The sequence below is a fragment of the Anser brachyrhynchus genome (genome assembly GCF_964034855.1).
Source record: "Anser brachyrhynchus genome assembly, chromosome: Z".
Classification (NCBI taxonomy): domain Eukaryota; kingdom Metazoa; phylum Chordata; class Aves; order Anseriformes; family Anatidae; genus Anser; species Anser brachyrhynchus.
Window position 1 is genome coordinate 69207585 of NC_137697.1, and position 20679 is coordinate 69228263.

Here is a 20679-nt window from a genome sequence, read left to right on the forward strand (position 1 = left end):
TGTTCTTTAGAACAAGAAATCTTCCATTTCCTTCCCTGATGGAGGTATGTAACTGTCCCTGAGTGATTCTCTGTTAAGGTACCTATCTTTGCCTTTTTACCATTTTCTTTTTTTAAGGAAGATACTTACTTTCTAGTTGATACGATTTAAATTGTGTGAATGTTTCTACTTCTGTAGGAAGCAAACTGTTTGTATTACTGGAATCGATATTTAATTGCTCCAACGTATCAACACAGGCTGGACTTAATCCCATATGAATCCACCAGTCCTCCTCCAGTGAGATAAGCATCGGTGCTTCTATATCAATTGATAGCACTTTCTTCAGTTCCGCGAGCGAATGATGCTGATATGCAAGTTTAAAGGTCTGATGTTCTACAAAAGCAGAAATCAACAAGTAATATTAATAATCAAGAAACTTGAAAACAGAATGTCACTTTGGAAAAGAAAAATCCCAGGAACTCATGACCTACTACACATACCCCTTGCTTGTATTTTACTTTGCAACACAGTATCCATTGATAGGCTGAAAAGCAAAGTAGCTAGAACTGTAAGAGCAAGTGTGCTTTTTAGCTGGGGGTGGGTGGTGTAAATTTGTTCAGCTCTATTAATGTGTAGCTACATCACTAAAGTTACAGATGACCCAATTACATGTGAATTTATCTGTCATGCTTACAAAGATGTAATTTAATCTTTAACAGGAAAAAATAATGAGATTAAATAACAATGAGCCCACTATAAGTAACTGTCAACCAAAAATGAATGTATAAATGAACTGGACAACATAACAGGTTTTTGCTCAATCCTGAGACTTGCAAAATAAAGAAAAGTAAAAGAAATGAAAGAACATTGGTAACAAGTAATCTGATGCTGTCAGAAATCACCTGCAGCTTATTTTGGTTATGTGTGTTTTGCCCCCTAACATGAACTCTACTCTGGTCAAATTATAACATTATTTTACATTAACAGTATTCTTTGATTGCTTGATACACATTTTGAAACATTATTTAAGGAAAAACAGCACCAAGAAAAGAGTTACTTCAACAAATTTTATTACTATATTAAATTACTACCTTCATTAAATATAATTGATATTTTTATAATTTATATACAAATATTCAATTTATTTTATTTAAATATTTCATTGCTTTATTATTATTTATATTTTATTATTTAAATATTTCATTTTTATGATGAAATAAAACTCCTACTTCATTCAAATTATCTCCATAGAAGATAAAATACTAACTTTTATGTTGCCACATGTAATTCTATGTCATTTTTTACATGTTCTAAAAAAAGAATATAAATCAAATAAACCAAAACAGAGTTACATTAACAGGGTAAACTCCAGGGGCTCAAAAGATGTGCTCTGTAAGGTAACATTATCTTTTTCACTGTATTTTCTCCATACATACGTGGAACTCTTCAACATCAATTAGAAATTCAATACGTCCTTACCGACAAGCAAAAGAGAGCTCACATTGTCCCGGTATTTCTCTGATTGCCATACCAGGCATTCTAAGTATTCCCTAGAGGACTCTGTAATAAAAATGCTAAGAACATAAAACAAGACTTGAGGTTGTGAAGTTTAACAGCATTATCTGTTGAATTCTGAAACTATTTGATTTATAGAAAAGTTTTTAAAGATCCACCTTCTCTCCAAATTTCATGTTCATTCATTCATTCATTCATTCACTGCATTTTTTTCTCGTGCATATACAAGGTCACTTAATGCAACACCACTCTAAGAAGGAGGGAGTGAGAGAACCATCAAGACTGCTTCATGAACTAAGTGGCACTGAACAAGAATTCTCTCTAGATTGTGATTCCCTCCCCAGAAAGGTATTTAAATACTTCCTGTGTATGCAAGAGAGGCAGTGAGATAAAAAAAACATGCTAGTCTTGCAAACGAGATAAGAAGGAAAGGATGAAGCAACCCTGATTCTATGTCAGCATGAAATTCCTCTGTTTTGGGGTATCCCCAGAACAAAGACAATACTTTCTTACTTCCTCTAGAATCTCTTCTGGAGATTTACATAGGTGATACTTAATAAACATATATACTTATTATTTGTATAAATATACATATCAACACCCACACATACTTGCTAAATATAAACTGTTGCCTGTTCCAAAAATGAGATTGGATTTTCAGGCTATCAAGTATCCCAGGAGAAAGATGTCTATAACAGAAACTGCGGTTTCCTCTCTCAGGCTCTCTGGAAAAGGCCACAAATACAGAGTCATAGACTCATTCAGGTTGGAAAAGACCTCAAAGATCATCTAGCCCAACCTTTAACCTAGTACTGACAAGTCTACCACTAAACCCTGCTGCTAAGCTCCACATCTACACATTTCTTGAAGACCTCCAGGGATGGTGACTCAACCACTTCCCTGGGCAGCCCGTTCCAATGCCGCACGACCCTTTCAGTAAGGTAATTTCTCCTCATATCCAACCTGAACCTCCCCTGGTGCAACCTGAGGCCATTTCCCCTCATCTTATCACTTGATGCTTGGGAGAAGAGCCCAATCCCCCACCTCACTACAACCTCCTTTAAGGCAGTAGTAAAGTACAATGAGGTCTTCCCTGAGCCTCCTTTTCTCCAGGCCAAACAACCCCAGCTCCCTCAGCTGCTCCTCCTAAGACTTGTTCTCTAGACCTCTCACCAGCTTTGTTGCCGTTCTTTGGACATAAGATATGGATCCTTTGCTCTGTTTACTCTTTAAGACAAAACAGAAAATATACGCAGCTGTCTCAAAGCACATGACTGCCAATTCACAAACAGACTAAAGCTATTTTTGCACTGATTTTGAGGATATATGATTTAGAGGATCTATGATAGGATTTATCACTACAAAGTTTTCATTACCTGTTACCAGAAAGAGGAATAGGTTCTTCTTGAAGTCCTACACACATACAGTTCACCTGTGATCTTTGTTGTCTGCACAGAGGAGTTAAAGGTATTTCCATTTCATCTTGCAGATATGAAACGTGTGTAGCTAGGAAATGCATAAAGCCCCACCCAAAACAAACAAAAATCTAGTACAGTTCACAAAGCTACATGTGAATGAAACACACATACTCAGAAATTTTACACTAGCAAAGATTGCATTACAATCCAAAATATTTTAATGGGACAATTCACTACTTCAGCAATAAAAACCAAACTGACATACTTCACATCTAATTTCCTGACAGTTTGGGGATAATAATATGTATATTTCATTTCTTTACTCCTTCTGTGATGTAATTCTGACTACTTACTCTTCCCATGTAAGACGATTTTTATGATTAAATCACCAGGTATTGCAGCTAAGGTTTTGTATTAAGCAATGACCATTGTTGGCATCCTTAGCTAGTTCCCACTAAGCTACTTAGATGTTAGAGATACTTCAGACAGCCTTGTGGTGGCTGTAACAGCACACATGCAGCTGAATAGACCCAGGACATTTAGAAACAGTTCAAGGTTTTGAAGATGCAATTACTCTTTCATGTAGAATTAGTCCTCATTGTAATTTATAGGTGTGACCACTGAAATGAATCACAACACCATTTTTAAAACACAGTATTATCTGGCACGTTACAAGTACCTGCAAGTCACTTTCATTAACCCTTTTATTGCTAATCATATTAAATGTGGATATTTTAATGGATTGTATCTTTTGATTAAAATCTAATATGGAAATCGTGAATTGGTGGATTTTTGCTGTCATTCGATAAAAATTGGGAGTTTACATGATTGCCTTGGTATTTATATATTTACATGATTGCCTCTCTGGCATTCTTCTAATAATATTGCTAGTTATGTTTGACCATAAAGTAAAGGTCACAAACAAACATTTTCTCTATGTTCTGGGAAAGCTAACAGCCAGAAAAAATTGAAGTAAATTAGTGCTCCCATAGGGAAAAAAAAAAACACACTTGTAACAAATTCCCTACTCATTCCAACAGGCAGTAAGCAGCTGCAATGACCATATGCACATTGTTTGGCCAACTGGCACACAGCAGGCTGTGAATTAGCTACCTGCCCAGCTGCTTACAGCTGCTCCTTGCCAACTTAACAAGCAGATTGTATGGCAGGAAGGATACAAGACAGTGTTAGTAAGCCAAATAATATATACTACACATCGAAAACAAAAGAAACTACAGCTGTTACAAAAGAAAGAAACAGACTTCCAATCAATGTAATTTCTTTCCCATTCACTTAGAAACAAAAGATGCTTAGTGAACTTCAGCTGCAGTTTCACATTTTATTTTATTTTTATTTTATTTTAATTTTTGTGGTGAGAAAAATTTAGCATTTTTATTTGAACAGAACAGGAGCTGATCTCAGGATGGAAAAATTCCTTCCACAACTAAAAAGAACAATTATTTCTTTTTTAGCAATACTGCTCATATTTGTTTTCATCTAGTTATTTTGCCTTTGAGACTGGACTGTTCTGACCTACTACATCAGCTAAACTCTGCCTGCACTAAAGGTGCCATTCCCCTCTTTAAAACAAAAAAGACTGAGTGATTTCTCTTGTGCCTCAGCTCCTTTTTCAATAAACAATCTCCATAGCTAGCAGGAAAGGTAGGTAAACAATGAAACGTTTATCAAAAATGCCATTATTTTATTACTGTTTATTCTCTGAGTCCAGGCAAACATATTGCACTTCTGGTAACTCATAGATATCAAAATTAAGAAGGAGGAGAAGACTGCAAGGTATCTTTGTTGAAATTTGACACGTGATGCCTGCATTAACTTCTATTAGAAAAGAGTCTTAGCAATGAACATCCAGTTTTGCAGGTCTCTGTCCTACAGATATAGTAGCTGCTTGTGCCCCGGTGACTGAATCTTGCCTGATCCAATAGCGGAGCTAAGCCAGCAAACTGGAAACAAAGATTAATGCTCTTACGTTATTGTAAAAACAGTTCAAGATGGTTTGAGCACTCATCTACACTGAAAGAATGGACAAGATCCTAGACATGCCCATGGCCAACTTGTTACTTCTCTATACAGGCGAGTCCCAAGCTGTCCAAACCTACTGCGCTTGAGCTCCTCCTGCATATCAGAAGCATTAGAAGTAAAGAGCAGGCAGGTAGCTGAATAGGTTCAGACTAAAGTTAATCCTGCAAGGAAAAAATCTCCAGATGGAAACTAGATACAACTTTGTTTAGGTGGAACAACGCAAAAGCTCAAGACAAAACCACCATAACACAGACACTTTGAGTTGATACGAAGTGTGAAGAACAGAATTTGGGGACAATCGCTTGAAAAATTATTTTAAGTATCAGCACCGGGTGTAGGTCTTCCTACCTGACTCACAGGATTCCAACATACTTGTGCTGTTACTGGAGCAAAGCTCTCCTGGTATAGGACAGTATTTGGAAACTTCAATTTTGTTTGAAATTTCTGCTTTAAGATCTGAAAACAGATTTTAAAAGGTGCCATAAATAAACCATTTATTTCTTTTTACTGTCAAAGCAATTAAAAAAAATACTTAGTGGATCTCCAAAATTTATCATTATGAAAAATTAAAGTTACGCTTAGTAACACCAAATGTTGTGACTGATCAGAGCAGTGCCCAGTCTTGACTCTTAAAGGTGACAAAAAAAAATTGCAGGGTAGGGTAGTCAGCATCTGAACTACTCAACATTCTTGTGACCACAGTGATGTGATGTCTGGAACAAGTAGGTAGCATCAATGTAGTTTACTAAGTATCTTTGTATGTAGGTTTTCTTGCAACTAAAGAGCACTAAAACAGAATAAAAAAGAATAGACCAACAGTTATGTACAAAATCCTCAAACCTCTGTAGTGGAGGCTGTGTCATTCAGCTTGGTACTATAAACATGGCATATATGTTGTGATGTACTATATGTATCAGAGGAATGAACATGGAACTGTCCATGTTAAATATACAAGTAATTTTTTAAGCTTTACTCTTTAAGTTAAGATTACTCTTAACTTTTTGCCCCAACAAAGAAGTAGTTTTCCTCGCTTGTTTGCCAAAAACAATGCAAACTTTTTTTTTTTTTAAATCAAAATTAAAAGTATCAGACACTGTCTTCTCTTAGCTATACAGAATACTTTCACAGGCATCAATCCAGGCTAATAACTGTCTTTAAAGTTGTACTTATCTGCAGTGTAAAAGAATATGGTAACTTTTATTAAATTCCTTTGGAGAAGTTACTACTGCTATTTAGAATATTTCTGTTGGCCATGGGCGTATTTAACCCTTTTTTTTTTTTTCCAGAAATCTGCTTTTGCATATGCAATTACAACGTAATACAAAGAATGTATATGGAATGAACATACTACATATAATCTCTTGGGGATGTCTCTGAAATCAAATTTAGTTACAGATAATAAAACGTAACATTAAATTACCGTAATCATGGAGGAACAGATATCATGGCTCATTTTACATTTATTTCCAAGATTGCCACGTAACCGACGATTGAACCTAAGGGCAAATAGGTCATTTCCCCTTGGCTATTTGAGAAAACATTTCTAATACTTTGAAATATGCATATAGCACAGTTCATGATTTCATGTATCAAAATTCTCATCTGATACACTCCAATAAATAAATTAAAATAAATTAATAAATAAATTCTAAGTGAACTGATTGTAAAAGAGCTATATTGTATTAAATCTGTGAAAACAATAGGAAAATTGGGTCGAGCATATAAGAAAACCAGTACTCACCTTCTTTGATCACCTCTTCACACATGCCTTCATCAGCCACAGTTTCTGGAGCTACATTTAACAGCTCTTTCAGTTCCAAATACGATGGAGTCTTAATGGAATCTGATCTGCTGTTGCTGTTTTTGCAGAATTCTAACTCAACAGGCAACATGAAATACTGAAAAATATTAATCACCATAAAATGCTAAGTAAATTTTAAGTTTCTTTTGATATTATTGTACAGTCTAAACTTTTTAAAAATCTTGAAATAGTTAATTAAATTAAATTATTTCTAGCCTGATCTAAGAGCTTTCAGGAAGGAAGTCATATGACATGTATACAGCATACACAAAGCTTTGCTCAATATACAGAAAAATAATGATAGCATACAGAATTTCAAAAAGAGCCAGTGGAATAAGAAGAGTAGATCTAAACTTACAGTTACAAATCAAGTAAAATCCTCATTTATTTAATTGAAAGATTATTTTGATAGAATGTTGTAAAATGGAGAATTTTTTTTTTTTTTTAAAAGAAGCCAAATCCCAAAACACATATTAGAACTTCCCATTTTCTATGGGCATATTGTGGCATTCTGTTCTGGTTCCTTTTTATTCTTAGTGTAGCATTGCCTACATAAAACTATCAACACATCAGGTTGCAGTAGAAACAGATGATTAGAGTGGAGATTCTTAACAATGGTATTCAAAAGTTAAAAATATACAAATAATACTAGTGTTTTTCTAATCTCAGAAACAGGTGAGGTTCAAATATTTAGCAAGTATGAAAAAAAAATTAGTGAAATGACTTGCAGATGACACACAAACTGACCACTAACACAATAATTGGCAAGAAACAACATCATGATACCTCTTTATCATTTAAAGTTATTGTACAGAAGGTCTCTTTAATTGCCTGCAATTCTTTTTTACTCTCCTGCATCTCCATTTCATTGTGAAAAGTCAAGAGTTCCCTTTAGAAGATCAGAAAACAAAGCAAGTGATTACTTCAAATCTAAGACTGAAATCTAAGACTTTATATTCAATAGAAATTTGTCTAATTGTATCCCTTTGTGTATATGCATCTCCCTGTGTGCTCTGTAGGTGATTTAGGCTCCCACCATAAGAGGTCTGGTGGCTTTGCTGGCTGTGCATCAGCAGATCACATCTATTTCTGTCAAAGTCCACACTAGCATTTTTTCTCACATTGATTGGTATTTCTTAAAAGTTATTGTGGAATTTGAAGCATGTTCTCTTCGTAGGATATATATATACAGGTTAGACTAGATGATCTTAGAGGTCTTTTCCAACCTATATGATTCTATGACATTTACGAAACTCTACATGTGCGCAGAGTCTTATGATCAGAACTCACTGGAAGATCAAAGCTCATGTTTGAAAAAAAAAAAACAACAGGAAAATAGTCACAGTCCTCCTTGTTCTATTATTATGTAGGTACAGTTAAGTCATTTGAATTCTGTTTTGCCTTGCTTGTGAATCATGCAACCCTGTCAAGTGCAAAGGAAGTTATACAAGTCATCCAGACATGGAGTAAATCAGCAGAAAATTTAGCCAGACTTTATGAATATATATACACAGATTAATGTATTACAAAATACTGGGTACATTCTGAATATGACATATATTTTGATGATCCATTTTGTTCAAATCCCTGACGTAAGACGCCATTCAATTAAATTCAATCAAACTGACAATATGAAAATAAGGAAAGACAGAAAAATAATTAATATTTGACCTTGAAGAACAGTGGGCTAAAAGAATGGATTTACTGACTGCACAACAGAGAGGAGGAGAAAAAGGAACACAGAAGCATGTGTAAAATCCTGGCCCAAGTAAATTTAGTGCCATTTTACTGACAGGAAATCAGTCAGTGAGTACCAGGTCTCCTAAAGACAGACATTTTTTCAGAATTCCAAAACTAAAATCCTGAGCATATTTAATACTTGCAGAATATAAAAATGACTTTATTTCATTTATTCACTTTTCTTAAATAGTACATATAAATGCTATCCTATTCATTTTTTCCTATGAAAGAAGAAAAGCTGAAGTCTTTAATTGTTAAATTAGTTAAAAAGCATATGAGGTGTTAAACTGCTAACTCACAAGCTATTAGTTATGTTTAATATTATATAATTTGTAGATACCTAAAAATGTTCTCTTCTCTTAAATTCTGACCTTCAGAATCTGAAAGAGGATCTCTCACTAAAAAAAATTTTAGTCTGTCCAGAAGTGCAGATGAATGTGGAAGCTTTTTATGGTAGTTTTCAAGATTATCAACAAAAATAAGTTCGTCTCCAACATGTAAATCTGAAGAAAAAAAGAAAAAATACATTGTCAAACAGTATAAAAATAATTACAATGATCAGAATAAACAGAACTGTGAAGCAGCTGTCCAAATGCTATAAATATTAGCAAAACAATAACTATTTCTCAGTTCAAATATTTTAGGATTTTTAAGTTTTATATGGAACCCAGTTTAGATTTCCATTTGTTCACCTGATAAGCTTTGGTTTTCTTTATTTTTTTTTCTTTTGTTTTATGTAACACCTGTTAAAAAGAAAAGCTACATTCTTTTCATTTTCTTGTTTGCACTACCAAGTATTATAAAGGAACTTTTAAGGTAGGTTTTGGCTGAGTAACTTAATTCAGAGAAATTCTGGACAGGTTCATATATTTCAAAACGCAGTGAAGCAGTCTCTTCATAGACATCTAAATGCGAATGTGGATTCTCTAGTTCTGCAACAATGATAAATTTATTGAAAAAAGAAACAGACAAAAATATAAATGATTATGATTTCAAGAAAGATGAAATTATGGAACTCAATTTATTTTGAATTTAACATTAACAGGAATAACTATGAAACACTTTAATATGCACAGGCTGGTAGAAAAAAATACCACCTTGCACTAATAAAAGAAGCTATTTTGAATTAAAATATTACCTATCTCTAGGAAATACATATTTTAAATTATCATTTCAAATTCTGTATCATGTTCTTTATTAAGTTGATATTATCCTCTTTTTTCATTACAGGTTGTCAAGAAGGTATGTCACATCACACATAATATTCCACTTCTAATAACTTTTACCTATCAGTAAATTCCTATGTTTTAGTATTCACTGTATGTTTAGTATTCACTTCATGCCTTTACTGAAAATTAGCTAGTTTTATGCTGTCAGCAGACTAGTTAGCATTAACTAACAGATTCTCAGTGACCCAAAATAGCTTTGAAACCTTTCAAAATCATGGCTTTAAAAAATGTTAGAATAAACATTTTCCACAAAGATGAGCCTTTTGCTACCATTTCCTTCTTTAATGCAACAGTAAGTTAGAAAAATGGGTTGCGGTAATGCAGTGGTTACACTGATAGATTATTATTGAACTGTTAATTTAATAAACCTGTCAACAGAATAGTGAATAGCTTGATGTTCTCTTATAAAAGGAAAATCTACTCTCTTTATTTTGCCTACTTTTTCTTAAACAAAATAATGATCTGTAACCTCAGAGAAAAAAAAGTTTTATGAATTTTCTTATTTTTTTCTTTCAGTCCATGGAAATTTAGCTCTCTTGAGGTTGTTTCTAAAAAGCAAGAGCTAAGACATGGGAAAGCATCTGAATTCTTTTTATTCTCTTTGTAAACACATAATATAGACAGCTTTATTAATTATGAAAATATTTTGTAATATACCACCTAGCTCTGGAAAAAAATCAGGTAATTGCTTAATGAGATGAACTAAGATTAGTTTCAATTATTAACTGCAATACAGATTCATTATTGATACTGTGTTCAAAGTAAATGTTATCTTGTACAATATTGCATTAAGAACCACTTGCATCCTCTGTGCCACTGTGGAGCAAAGGCCTTAGTAATTGATAAGTTACTTTCTTTTCCTAAACAAATCTAATTAGTGGTGGACAAACTATGTAAAATAAACCCGGATAGTTCATAGTGTATCTATTTGGGCACTACCAACCAGAAAATAGTCAAAAACACTAAGGAACACTATCCAGTTTGAAACACCTTCATCCAAGCAACAAAGCAGAAACTGCTTACTTCTTTCTCTTCTTGCTATGGCAAAAGAACATGCCTCAGGAATATAATTTTATTGAAGTACAAAGGATCATTAGCATTTTGACCAATGCCTAACAGGATCTGTTTGTTGTGATACTTTTGGTACAACTTTTGCCATATGCTTGATCGGCCTGAAACTTCTTTTGGCTTGTATCTATCTTGAACTGTTAAGCCCTGCTTCTCTAGCAAATAAATCTCTATTAAATGGCAAAGAATGTGATCACTCAAATGATCTCTTCAAATGAACAAAATGCGAAACACACAAAAAACTTTTAGAAGTTAACAGGCTTACTCTGTAAACAGTTATAAGACAGTGAATCAAATACTTTACCTTGCCATTGTTCTTTAAGTTCAGAGGCACAGTCAGCCTTCAAATATTTGTCTTGAGTTGATTCTTCCATACAGATATTCTTATTGAGTAAATAAAGTTCTTCTGTGTCAGTCTGAGAGAAGGGATTTGAACTTGGAATAACTTCTATCAATTCATTATTACTATGGAACTCCAGAGAAGTGATAGGTTTCCTAAAAAGAAGAAAAAAATCTGATACTTGAGCTGCTGTAAGAACACTTTCATAACTTCCTTGCTTCCCAAGTGAATCGATGGCACTCAGAAATACACTCTAAGAATTTTGATAGTCACTGTATTTGGTGAGAAAGATTGGAAATTACAAGTTATTACCACTACTGAAATATAAATCCAAAGTTCAACCTCTCTACTCTCAAATTAGTTTTAAAACTTCCACAAGAAAAAGCCCTTTAAATTCACCCTCAGCGTGGAATTGAACAAAGGGTAATGTTTGAAAAATAAATCATCAAACCTATTGATGTCATAACACTTATGACCAAGAATCTGATGCGTTAAAAGTATATTCATGTTTCACATGCAGAAATTGCAAGCATAGTAGGAACTGCAGGAGGTGAAATATGGGATAAATGAAGAAACAAAACCATTTCATTTTCCTGTCACTTTTCACACCAATTTCATTATTACTGCTATCTGTCAGGGAGAAAAAAGGTTACCAAATAAATAGCAAAATTATTTGACAACAGAAAGTCGTTGTTCTATGCTAATTATACATTTGGATAAAATATGTGTAATTGCTATTTAAAATATGCCCCTGTTAATGCTCCATTATCCATATGAATTGATTGAACAATAAATGACTCTGACTGATAGCGCTAACATTTCTGAAGTGGCTGACTGAATAATGAAAATTGTTCAATGCTATTATCTTCGCTATTCAGCATATAGCTGTAGGCCCTTTAACAAAATCCAAATTAATACAGTTATGCTATTTTGGATATTTCCAATAGCATTGTAAGAAAAACAGAAAGTAATTAATATTTATGAGATTCCCACAAAAATGGCAATAAAAGCTCAGTTCTCTAGAACAGGACCAAGACACTCATGCTAGGTGTCAATTTAAGATATTAAACTCCCTAGTCTTGGAAGCTATTTGGCATTTTTACATTGTTCAAGCACTAGTACTCTCCAACCATCTTATGAGCACCCATCATCTTCTTTAGGTCTGCAAGAAAGTAAGAGAAGCACATTCAATGGGTAACTGCAGACTTCTTAGTTCGAGTGCCTTGCCCAAAATCACACTGATTTTTTGGCAACAGCAAAAATAGAATCAGTTCCCTAGGCAGCATTTGATTTCTTTAACCAAGGTCCATGAATTACATGAGAAATTACATTATTGGGAAAATATCCAGTCTTTTATGATCATTAACAAATGATTTAAGGATTATACAGATAAACACTAAGGCAGTTAACTGCCCTTTTAAATTAGGGGTAAAGATATTTTTTTTTCCCAGAAAACCTCCCATGTATGTGCTCTTTATTCTAGTTTTCTTCTCTTGTAGTAACTATTGTCTTAAAAAACTATGAACTTCCCCTTCAGATAGTACCACATCTACAAAAAGCACCTCTCCATTGCTGCAACAGAGGCAGAATTGCATAGACAACCACATAAACCAATGTACAGCCCTGATGCATTCTGTGAGCATGATCATTTCTGTACTGTGAATAAGCAGAGGTTTACGTACAAAAAATAAAATAAAAATAGTATGTAGCAATACAATTGAAGACTGTAACATAGTGAAATCACAGAAAATGACACTGTAAGGTACTGGCAAGCCTGGTGCTAGCATTTTGTCTGTATATATGATTGCTTAATTACGTAACCACAACTTTTCTTCACACCTTTTTTTTTCCCTTTCTTTATTTATCTACAGACTTGAAGATAACATAGATTTTAGATTGGCCTGTAAAACCGCTAGTGTAATTTCTCTATGTCTTTCATATTGACAAACATTTGCGAGCAGAACTATACACAATTTACTGGTTTCACAGAAAAAATATTTTCTTTCATGTCTTATGTATGCTGTACACGCCACGTTGGAAACCTGTTTTCAAAATGAACTCTATTTCTATTCTATCTTCTATCTTTTATTGGTATGATATAAGCTGGATTTTTTTCTGTTGCTTTTTGCTTCTTTTCAAAAGTCTATAAATAGTGTTCTTTGGATAGCTCTATCTCCATTTATGAGAGATACCTGCCTTCTTCAAGCAGGGGTGTGGAAAATGTCCTCGTGGTTTACTTTCACGGTCATACACAGACTTCAGGGACTTTCTTCAATGTCAGAAATAGGTTACAAAGCAATTATAAAAATGAGACAAGGAAGCACAGAACTCCATAAAAATATAGTACTACTTTTAGCGAAAAAGATATCTTTAAGCTGTCTGTTAACAGAGCTTCAGTGCGCTATTCACTTGCTACCATTAGAAAACATTTTCATATTCTATTATCCTCATTAGCTTATGATTCACAAAGCACCTGAATGACATCAAAGGAGTCATATATCTTTGCAAGTTAAGGTTACTGACTTTTCCAGGAAATCCTCCACAGATAAACTTTTCTTCCACTGATCCAGCACTGAAATAGCAATTGTGTTCTGTGTTGATGTAACTGAGACATAAACAGAGAAAAAAATCACACAAAATATTATTTTTTTATCTATACATATAGATTGGAATGGCTAAACTATAGCTCCTATGCACAGAAGAAACAATATTTTTCATTAGCAACAGTAAATGAAAATAAGCCAGAAAGATGCAAGTACTTAAGTCTATAATCATACATCTTTCCCTCTGTGCTTGGAAATCCCCACCTTTTCCCGTATCTTGAAATTTCAACATCATCTTTCGAGCTTCTCCCAATCAATCGGATTTTAGTTACTTATCTACAAGCAATATTTTTCTTCCATAACAGCCTGTCCCATGACATGCTATACTGTATTTGATTAATTCAGCAGCTTTACAGATATTCCCACAAACTAAACAAACATCACCCTCATTTATGGTACCATACACAAATAAATATCCAATACCCATCTGTTCCTACTTAGACAACTAACGAATGCTACCTTCAAATGTTATGTGACCTGGTATACTGATATGTCTGGAAGTATATTTTCCTCCTACCAGACTTCAGCATATTATGCCCAAACACAAGATTTTTTCTAATCCACAGAGAATTTAAACTAAAAATTATATAACATACCTCTAGTCCATGGCTTCCTATACTTATCATCAGCAAAGAGTCCAGTCAGATGACACTTTTCATGTTGTTGCAAACAGGGAGGAAAGCATAGTGATAATCTACAGATGGAAAACTTCTGCCTTGCCATGCTCTGCACAAAAAGAAGGCATGTGTTAAGATTATGAAACATACTTCTATTCTTCTTTTGGTGCACTTGCTCTTTAGTCCCACTGTATCCAAGTGTTTACTACTAAAACATAACATTTTATATTTAAGTTCTTTTTTTTTTTTTGGTAAAACTGACATACAGTCCAAACTAAGAGAAGATATTAACATTTACCAGACCTGATATTTAACTTTTAATCTACACTTCTGCACATGCAAAACTTGGCATAAGTTTAGCTACACTTACCTAAACTTATCTTGTGCAGTTACAGGTGCTTATCATCACACTTGTATTGGCCTCCTGAACAGGCACATGTGTGTAAGCTGGCTAGCACCAATTTACAGTGACTCCTACTATTGCTGTTGTAAGTGCTCAAGTATTCTAAAGCCTCTCAGTTTTCATGTGACATTATCAAGTAAAAAAAGGCCTATACGAATCATTTTATCTTCATTAAAAATAACAGGGGAACTTGGCAGTAATTAGCTGAATTCTAGAATTAAATAGTCAACACGGCAATTTCAGTGACTTTTCATTCCACACCACCTTCAATAAACCGACCAACAGTTCTTTTGTCACAAATGCCCACGTGCAGTACTGTATGAATAACACTGAGTTCCAGAATAATCAGTGAGTTTAGGAAGCAGAGAAAAATAATTCTTATATAGGGGGTTGAATTTATTAAGTATATTGTTTAGGAATAAGTAGTGTCCAAAATTCTGGGGTATAAGGGCATATTGGAAAAGATAAATAGCTGTAGAAGCATGTAGAGTGTCATGAGTGAGACTAGAAGCCCCTCTCTACTTCTAAGTCCACAGCCTGACTTTAGCTGTGTTGCTTCAGTCGTAGAGATGTCCACCCACTTCAGCATATGCTGCCAAGCCAGTTACAGTTTGTACAGTCAGACGTTTCAGATGATAAACTAAAGATAGTTCACTGACTTGGATTACTGTCAGAAGAACTGTGCTCTCAGCCACACTTTCTGAAACCTTTTTGCATAGTTAGAGAGTAAGTGGAAAAACAAAACAAAACAAAACAAAAAAGGCCTGGGAAGCAACATGAACAAACTCAAGTCACTTCTGTCAAAGGTCAGCATTACCAATCCTTTTTCCTTTTCAGTTTAATCATCTGTGGGATACTTACAGTTCCCAGAACTGTTAATGGCAATTAATTTTAACAAAAAGGCAAAAACCCACTGCCATTATACTATCTTTTCTTTAGAAGGCTATTGTAAAAATTCAATGAAAACCATATTCATCCAGTGTATTCCCTTTTGCTTAAGGCAAAAGGTGATGTTAATTTAGGGATCTCCTCTACTAATTCTGAATGAAGAAAACAGAACCAGACAATTGGACCTACATGCTACATGCCAGTGGCCATACACCATCTTGAATAATCTGTATTGAAGTTACTGCTAAAACTGCCTTTGTTGTCAAATAAAGTACAGCTAATGCAGTTCCTGCCACAGATCACAGAACAGAGCTGATGATAACCTTCCTCTTCATCAAAACAAGCTATAAGGATTGTGATACAACAGCTTCCGAAGAACTCTGAGGTTATAGAAAAATCAGCTGCTGGAGTTTAAGTAGAAATTACTAAACAAGTAAATGCAAGCAATAAATGATGGGGATTAGAAAGAAATTGTAAAGACCAGTGTGTAGTTTTACTGAGGATAACTTTAATTTAATGGCCTATAATTAAGTTTGTTTTCACTCACTAATGTTTGGTAAGTAAAACAAGTATATCCTAGGGCTATCTTCACAGATGGTGGCCTTGTAACATGCAAACTGTGCATTTTACGGAATATGTTAAATGAATGTTCTGAGTGTAAAGGTTAACCTGAATTAGTTTCCTTTATAGATTCTGCTACTACTTAGCTTTTCTTGCCTGTCTTAAATATATAAAAGTGCTTTTAAAAGACAGCATTAATGGATATATCATTTAATCAATGTGTATTTATTCATATTTCTTAATGTACAGTTCCCTGTAAATTTCTGTTTTACCAAAAGACAATATGTGCATTTTTATAGTTCCATTCGGTTTGCCTATACTGTCAGTTTAAGACACAAGGGAATGCTGAACTGCTAAATTACTTTGTAATTACACCTACAAAACTCAGCAGCATGAGGAATCTAACCCTTGTGCCTGTAATGACTGAAAATCACAGAATATCCCGAGTTGGGAGAGAAACACAAGGATCCTTGAGTCCAAACCCAGGCCTCAAACAGGACCACCCAAAAACAAGACCATATATCTGACAGCACTGTCCAAAGGCTTATTCAGCTCCAGCAGGCCTGGTGCTGTGACCACTGCCCTGGGGAGCCTGTCCCAGTGCCTGACCACCCTCTCGGTGAAGAACCTTTTCCTAACACCCAGCCTGAGACCCCTTCCAGAAACAACCTATTTCTTCAAAAAAATATTTAAACTGGGCGGTTGGAAAAAGTTTGTCCGGGATTTATAAAAATGTGCAACAATAATATTAAGAGCAGGACTCCACACCCAGCTCAGCTAAACATGTGCAGCAATCAGTTTGATACTCCTATCAAATTCCAGCATTTCCTAAAATTGGAACCATTAGGCAACTGCACTTCATGTAACAGATGTCTGAAAAGTCCATTTAACTATCAGGTACCCTCTAGGAGGACGGGAGAAGCTAAGTACAAGAGTGGAACGAGAAGCTGCAGTTTTAACACATCACAGCCCTTGCACAGTCAGATCCTTAATACCTCAAAAAGTATGACCACAACCATTAACCCCTTCTGGTGGTATTAAAGAGCTAGCAGCCATTCAGCAGGTCACTAAACATTTATCTTCTACCTCTTCTCACTTGTCCTGCTGTCTGCACTGCCTGACTCCTCAAAATTCAGGCAAGAAAAGGCATGAATCTAATTCTTCTGTTTTCCACAATGGTCTTTTACACGTTTTGCTAACATACCTCCTTTTTATAGTTACATATACCACAGAAACACCTTAAGTTCAAACTGAATGGAACTACTGCAGGAAGGTTTTCACACAAATGTTGAAAGACAGATGCTACATCCTAAGAAAACACTAAGAACGTGCAGAGGTACTATATGGAACAGTTTCTGCACTCTGTGAAAAGGGATGTGGGCAAGGTATTTCATAACATGGATCTCAGTTTACCCACAAATAGTATCCCGGACCAATTCTGGGTTGCATTTCTCCAGCTATGTGCAAGGACTACTTGTGAATGTACTTGCACTCTCCCTGAACGCTTGAAGACATCATGTCTTGCTACTTCATTCTTCTCACACACTAGAAATATCCCCTCCAGGCAAAGCACCACTCTGCTGGAGACATCTTTAAAAGGGCACATATCTTTTCTTTGAAAATGTAAATAAGTAAAAACTCAATTAGGTAAGACATTGCACCAATTGATAAGCACTTGGTAACACCGCATGGATGTAGACAGGAAGGAAAACAGCACTTCATAATGCTTGTATGTTATTAAAGAATCAATGTTTTTATAGCCAAAAGATTCATTGCATATGTCAAAAACATCTGCTTTCCATGAAATTTAAATTTAATCTAAAACATTACAAAGAAATACTCTTCCCTACCATCAGTAGGAAACACAGTGTTTTGTAGCATTACCCTAATGCATATTAAAGTAGCTGAAAAACTGGATTAGCTCCCCAAAAGGTAATTAATTTAATTTAATGCATTAAAAGCACAGTGTGCGCTGCAAAGAAAGCTCTAAGCAGGAAAACTGGCTAGGAAACACAACTGTAAATGCAACAGACAATCAAAAAATTGATTCTTTTCAGTTTTGGCAAAATTGTACTTTAAATTTCTATTAAAAAACTGTAATCACTGTTATTCCAGTAACAATGCAGTAAAACAACCTCACTGAAACACAATTTCTAAGAAGTTAGTTCTCTACATTTTTAATGTATATTAAATCTTTTCTTCGATTACTGCTCTTTTTCTTTCAAAATATTAAGAGAAATAGTAAAAATGTACCTCATATAAATAGTCTGTTGAGTGATACTTTAAAGCTGTGAACATCTTTCTTGTTTTGTGATGCTTTCAGCACTTCAGTTGTCTAAAACAAATATAGAAGATGGGTTAAAAAGTTCTTATACCAAAGTGTTGAAAGAGAATGTTGGAATTAAGGTTCAACAAGAATAGCTTCCTTGACACTTCCAAAGACACTTGATTTTAATCCAAAGAAGCTGGGCTTTTTTTTTTTTTCCTTTAAGCTATACCTCTTGCTGTGTGTGCATTTCACAGAAAACCTTACAACCCTTCAAGTGAATGTCACCAATAAAGATTCTCTCCCCTAGCCAATAATTATGAGAACTGAAATGATTCTATGAAATTTTTGTGGATTTTAATTAAAAGAATGTAGTTCACCTATCTAAATGGCTAACTTTTCACTGATTCCTGTAGATATGAGGGGACTGTTTTTCTCTCCTTCAGTTTTACAAGTGCTCATCATATGGGCTAGCTGTGAGCAAGAGGTCCTGACAGAACAGCAGGGCTCTAGATTAACCAATGCTTCTGATGGCAGCCAGGAGTCAGATGAAAACTACACCAAGACGCAGATATGCTGTGAGTGCTCAGGTGTTTATTAGGTAAGAGTATGTGTTCTAAATTAAAATTAGGTAGCAGAGTTAAGGGTAAAGTAAGATAAGTCTATCCAAAAAGTGAATGATGTAAATGAAACATAACAAACATGAATTGTAAGGCCATAAGGGAGACCTGGGATGCAAGGTTGCCAGTAGATATGGTATTAGGCTAAAATTGCCTCAATAATGGTGTCAGAAAGAGCAAATTTGGGTATGGATGTAACAGAATTGGGAGCAATGAGGAAAAGTAATTAAGGGCTGGCTGCTTACTTGAAAGCAGTCAGGACAGTGAAAAGAAGTGCAGGGAAGGCAAAAGGCTGGTTTCAGGAGAAGGAAAAAAAACACACACAACACAAACAAGGAATAAGGCATAAAATCAGATGTGAGAGGAAGCAGAGGGGAATCTTCTGGTGGAAGGAAAATGGATGCCCAGAGACAGTGGAAAGCAGACCAGTGTACCAAAACCTTGGAGATGCTGAGGAAACCTCCAGACAGCCTGCTGGACCCTCCATCAAGTCCAAAAGACTTGGTGTGGGCGGGTGAAGTGAGAGGGAATGAACTTGAAGGGGGGGACAGATTTGTACCTTAATACTAACAGCAGAAGGACACACAGTGGAAGTGCAGCTTTGGGTACTAACGTGTATTGTTTACTAAGAATTCTCTGTAGCAATGTAACTGTGCATCAACTAAATACTAAGCCATAGGATTACGACTATCACTTGCACTGCCTGTGAATTAATGCTGCAAAGTAGGAGAGCGCTTAACAGCCACTTTAGTTATGACTGGCTTAAGGGTGTGCCAAACAACCAACATCATAACCATCTCAATCGGGTATGCTGTAGTCACCAATTTAACCAGATAAAGCAGGGCTTAGTCTGTGAGGGAACGAGGAGCTCTAAACTTATTTAAAACCTCGTAAGATTTCAAAGAGAAATAATAACACTGTAGGAGAACACAACCCTGCATCGCCCTCCCTTCCCCTCACGGATCCCCTCAGGGTTCGCCCCTGGGCGCCAGCGCGGGCGGCCTGAGGTGGAGCCCCGGCCTCTGCCGCGCGGGAAGCGCGCTCCGCGCCTCTGATTGGCTGCTGGCGGGGAGGCCCCGCCCCCCCGGCCGCCAACGGTCTGCCCTCGCGGCCGTGCCTACGTGCGGCGGGGCGCGTGCCCGCGCCGGCGCTGGGGGCGGGCTGAGGGGGGCGGGCGCTGGGGGGGGTCGCTGAGGGGGGGGCTGAATGATAGGAAATCGAAACTGGAAGGGACCCATAGGGATTATCGAGTCCAACTCCTGGGTACCCAAAGGACCACCAAAAATAAAATAATAAATTAAAAAATCTGACCCAAATGTCTGACAGCGCTGTCCAAACACATCTTGATCTCTGGCAGGTCGGTGCCGTGCCCACTGCCCTGGGGAGCCTGTCCCAGTGCCCGACCCCCCTCTGGGTGCAGAACCTTTCCCTAACCCCCAGCCTGACCCTCCCCTGCCCCAGCTCCATGCCGTCCCCTCGGGTCCTGTCGCTGTCCCCAGAGAGCAGAGCTCAGCGCCTGCCCCTCCGCTCCCCTCGTGAGGGAGCTGCAGGCCGCCATGAGGCCTCCCCTCGGCCTGCTCTGCTCTGGGCT

At 36.0% G+C, this 20679-nt stretch overlaps 1 protein-coding gene across 2 annotated transcripts in view; it reads right to left on the minus strand.

The window, feature by feature from the left end:
• SHOC1 (shortage in chiasmata 1) overlaps nt 1-20196 on the minus strand; it is a 48417-nt gene extending 28221 nt beyond the window's left edge. Inside the window, exons 1-12 of one of the 2 annotated variants that reach the window (XR_013943321.1) lie at nt 19648-20196; nt 18456-18537; nt 14330-14459; nt 13654-13735; nt 11095-11285; nt 8834-8996; nt 7540-7642; nt 6694-6850; nt 5301-5408; nt 2871-3000; nt 1459-1553; nt 130-372 (exon numbers count right to left, since the gene is read on the minus strand). Coding sequence is in view for 1 of the 2 variants with exons in the window: in XM_080573320.1 (XP_080429446.1) it covers nt 130-372; nt 1459-1553; nt 2871-3000; nt 5301-5408; nt 6694-6850; nt 7540-7642; nt 8834-8996; nt 11095-11285; nt 13654-13735; nt 14330-14459; nt 18456-18500 (1447 nt within the window). In the remaining variant the exon portion in view is untranslated. The remainder of the gene's footprint in view (nt 1-129; nt 373-1458; nt 1554-2870; nt 3001-5300; nt 5409-6693; nt 6851-7539; nt 7643-8833; nt 8997-11094; nt 11286-13653; nt 13736-14329; nt 14460-18455; nt 18538-19647) is intronic. The other variant, XM_080573320.1, reaches the window with a different exon arrangement.
• Nucleotides 20197-20679: the final 483 nt, after the last annotated feature.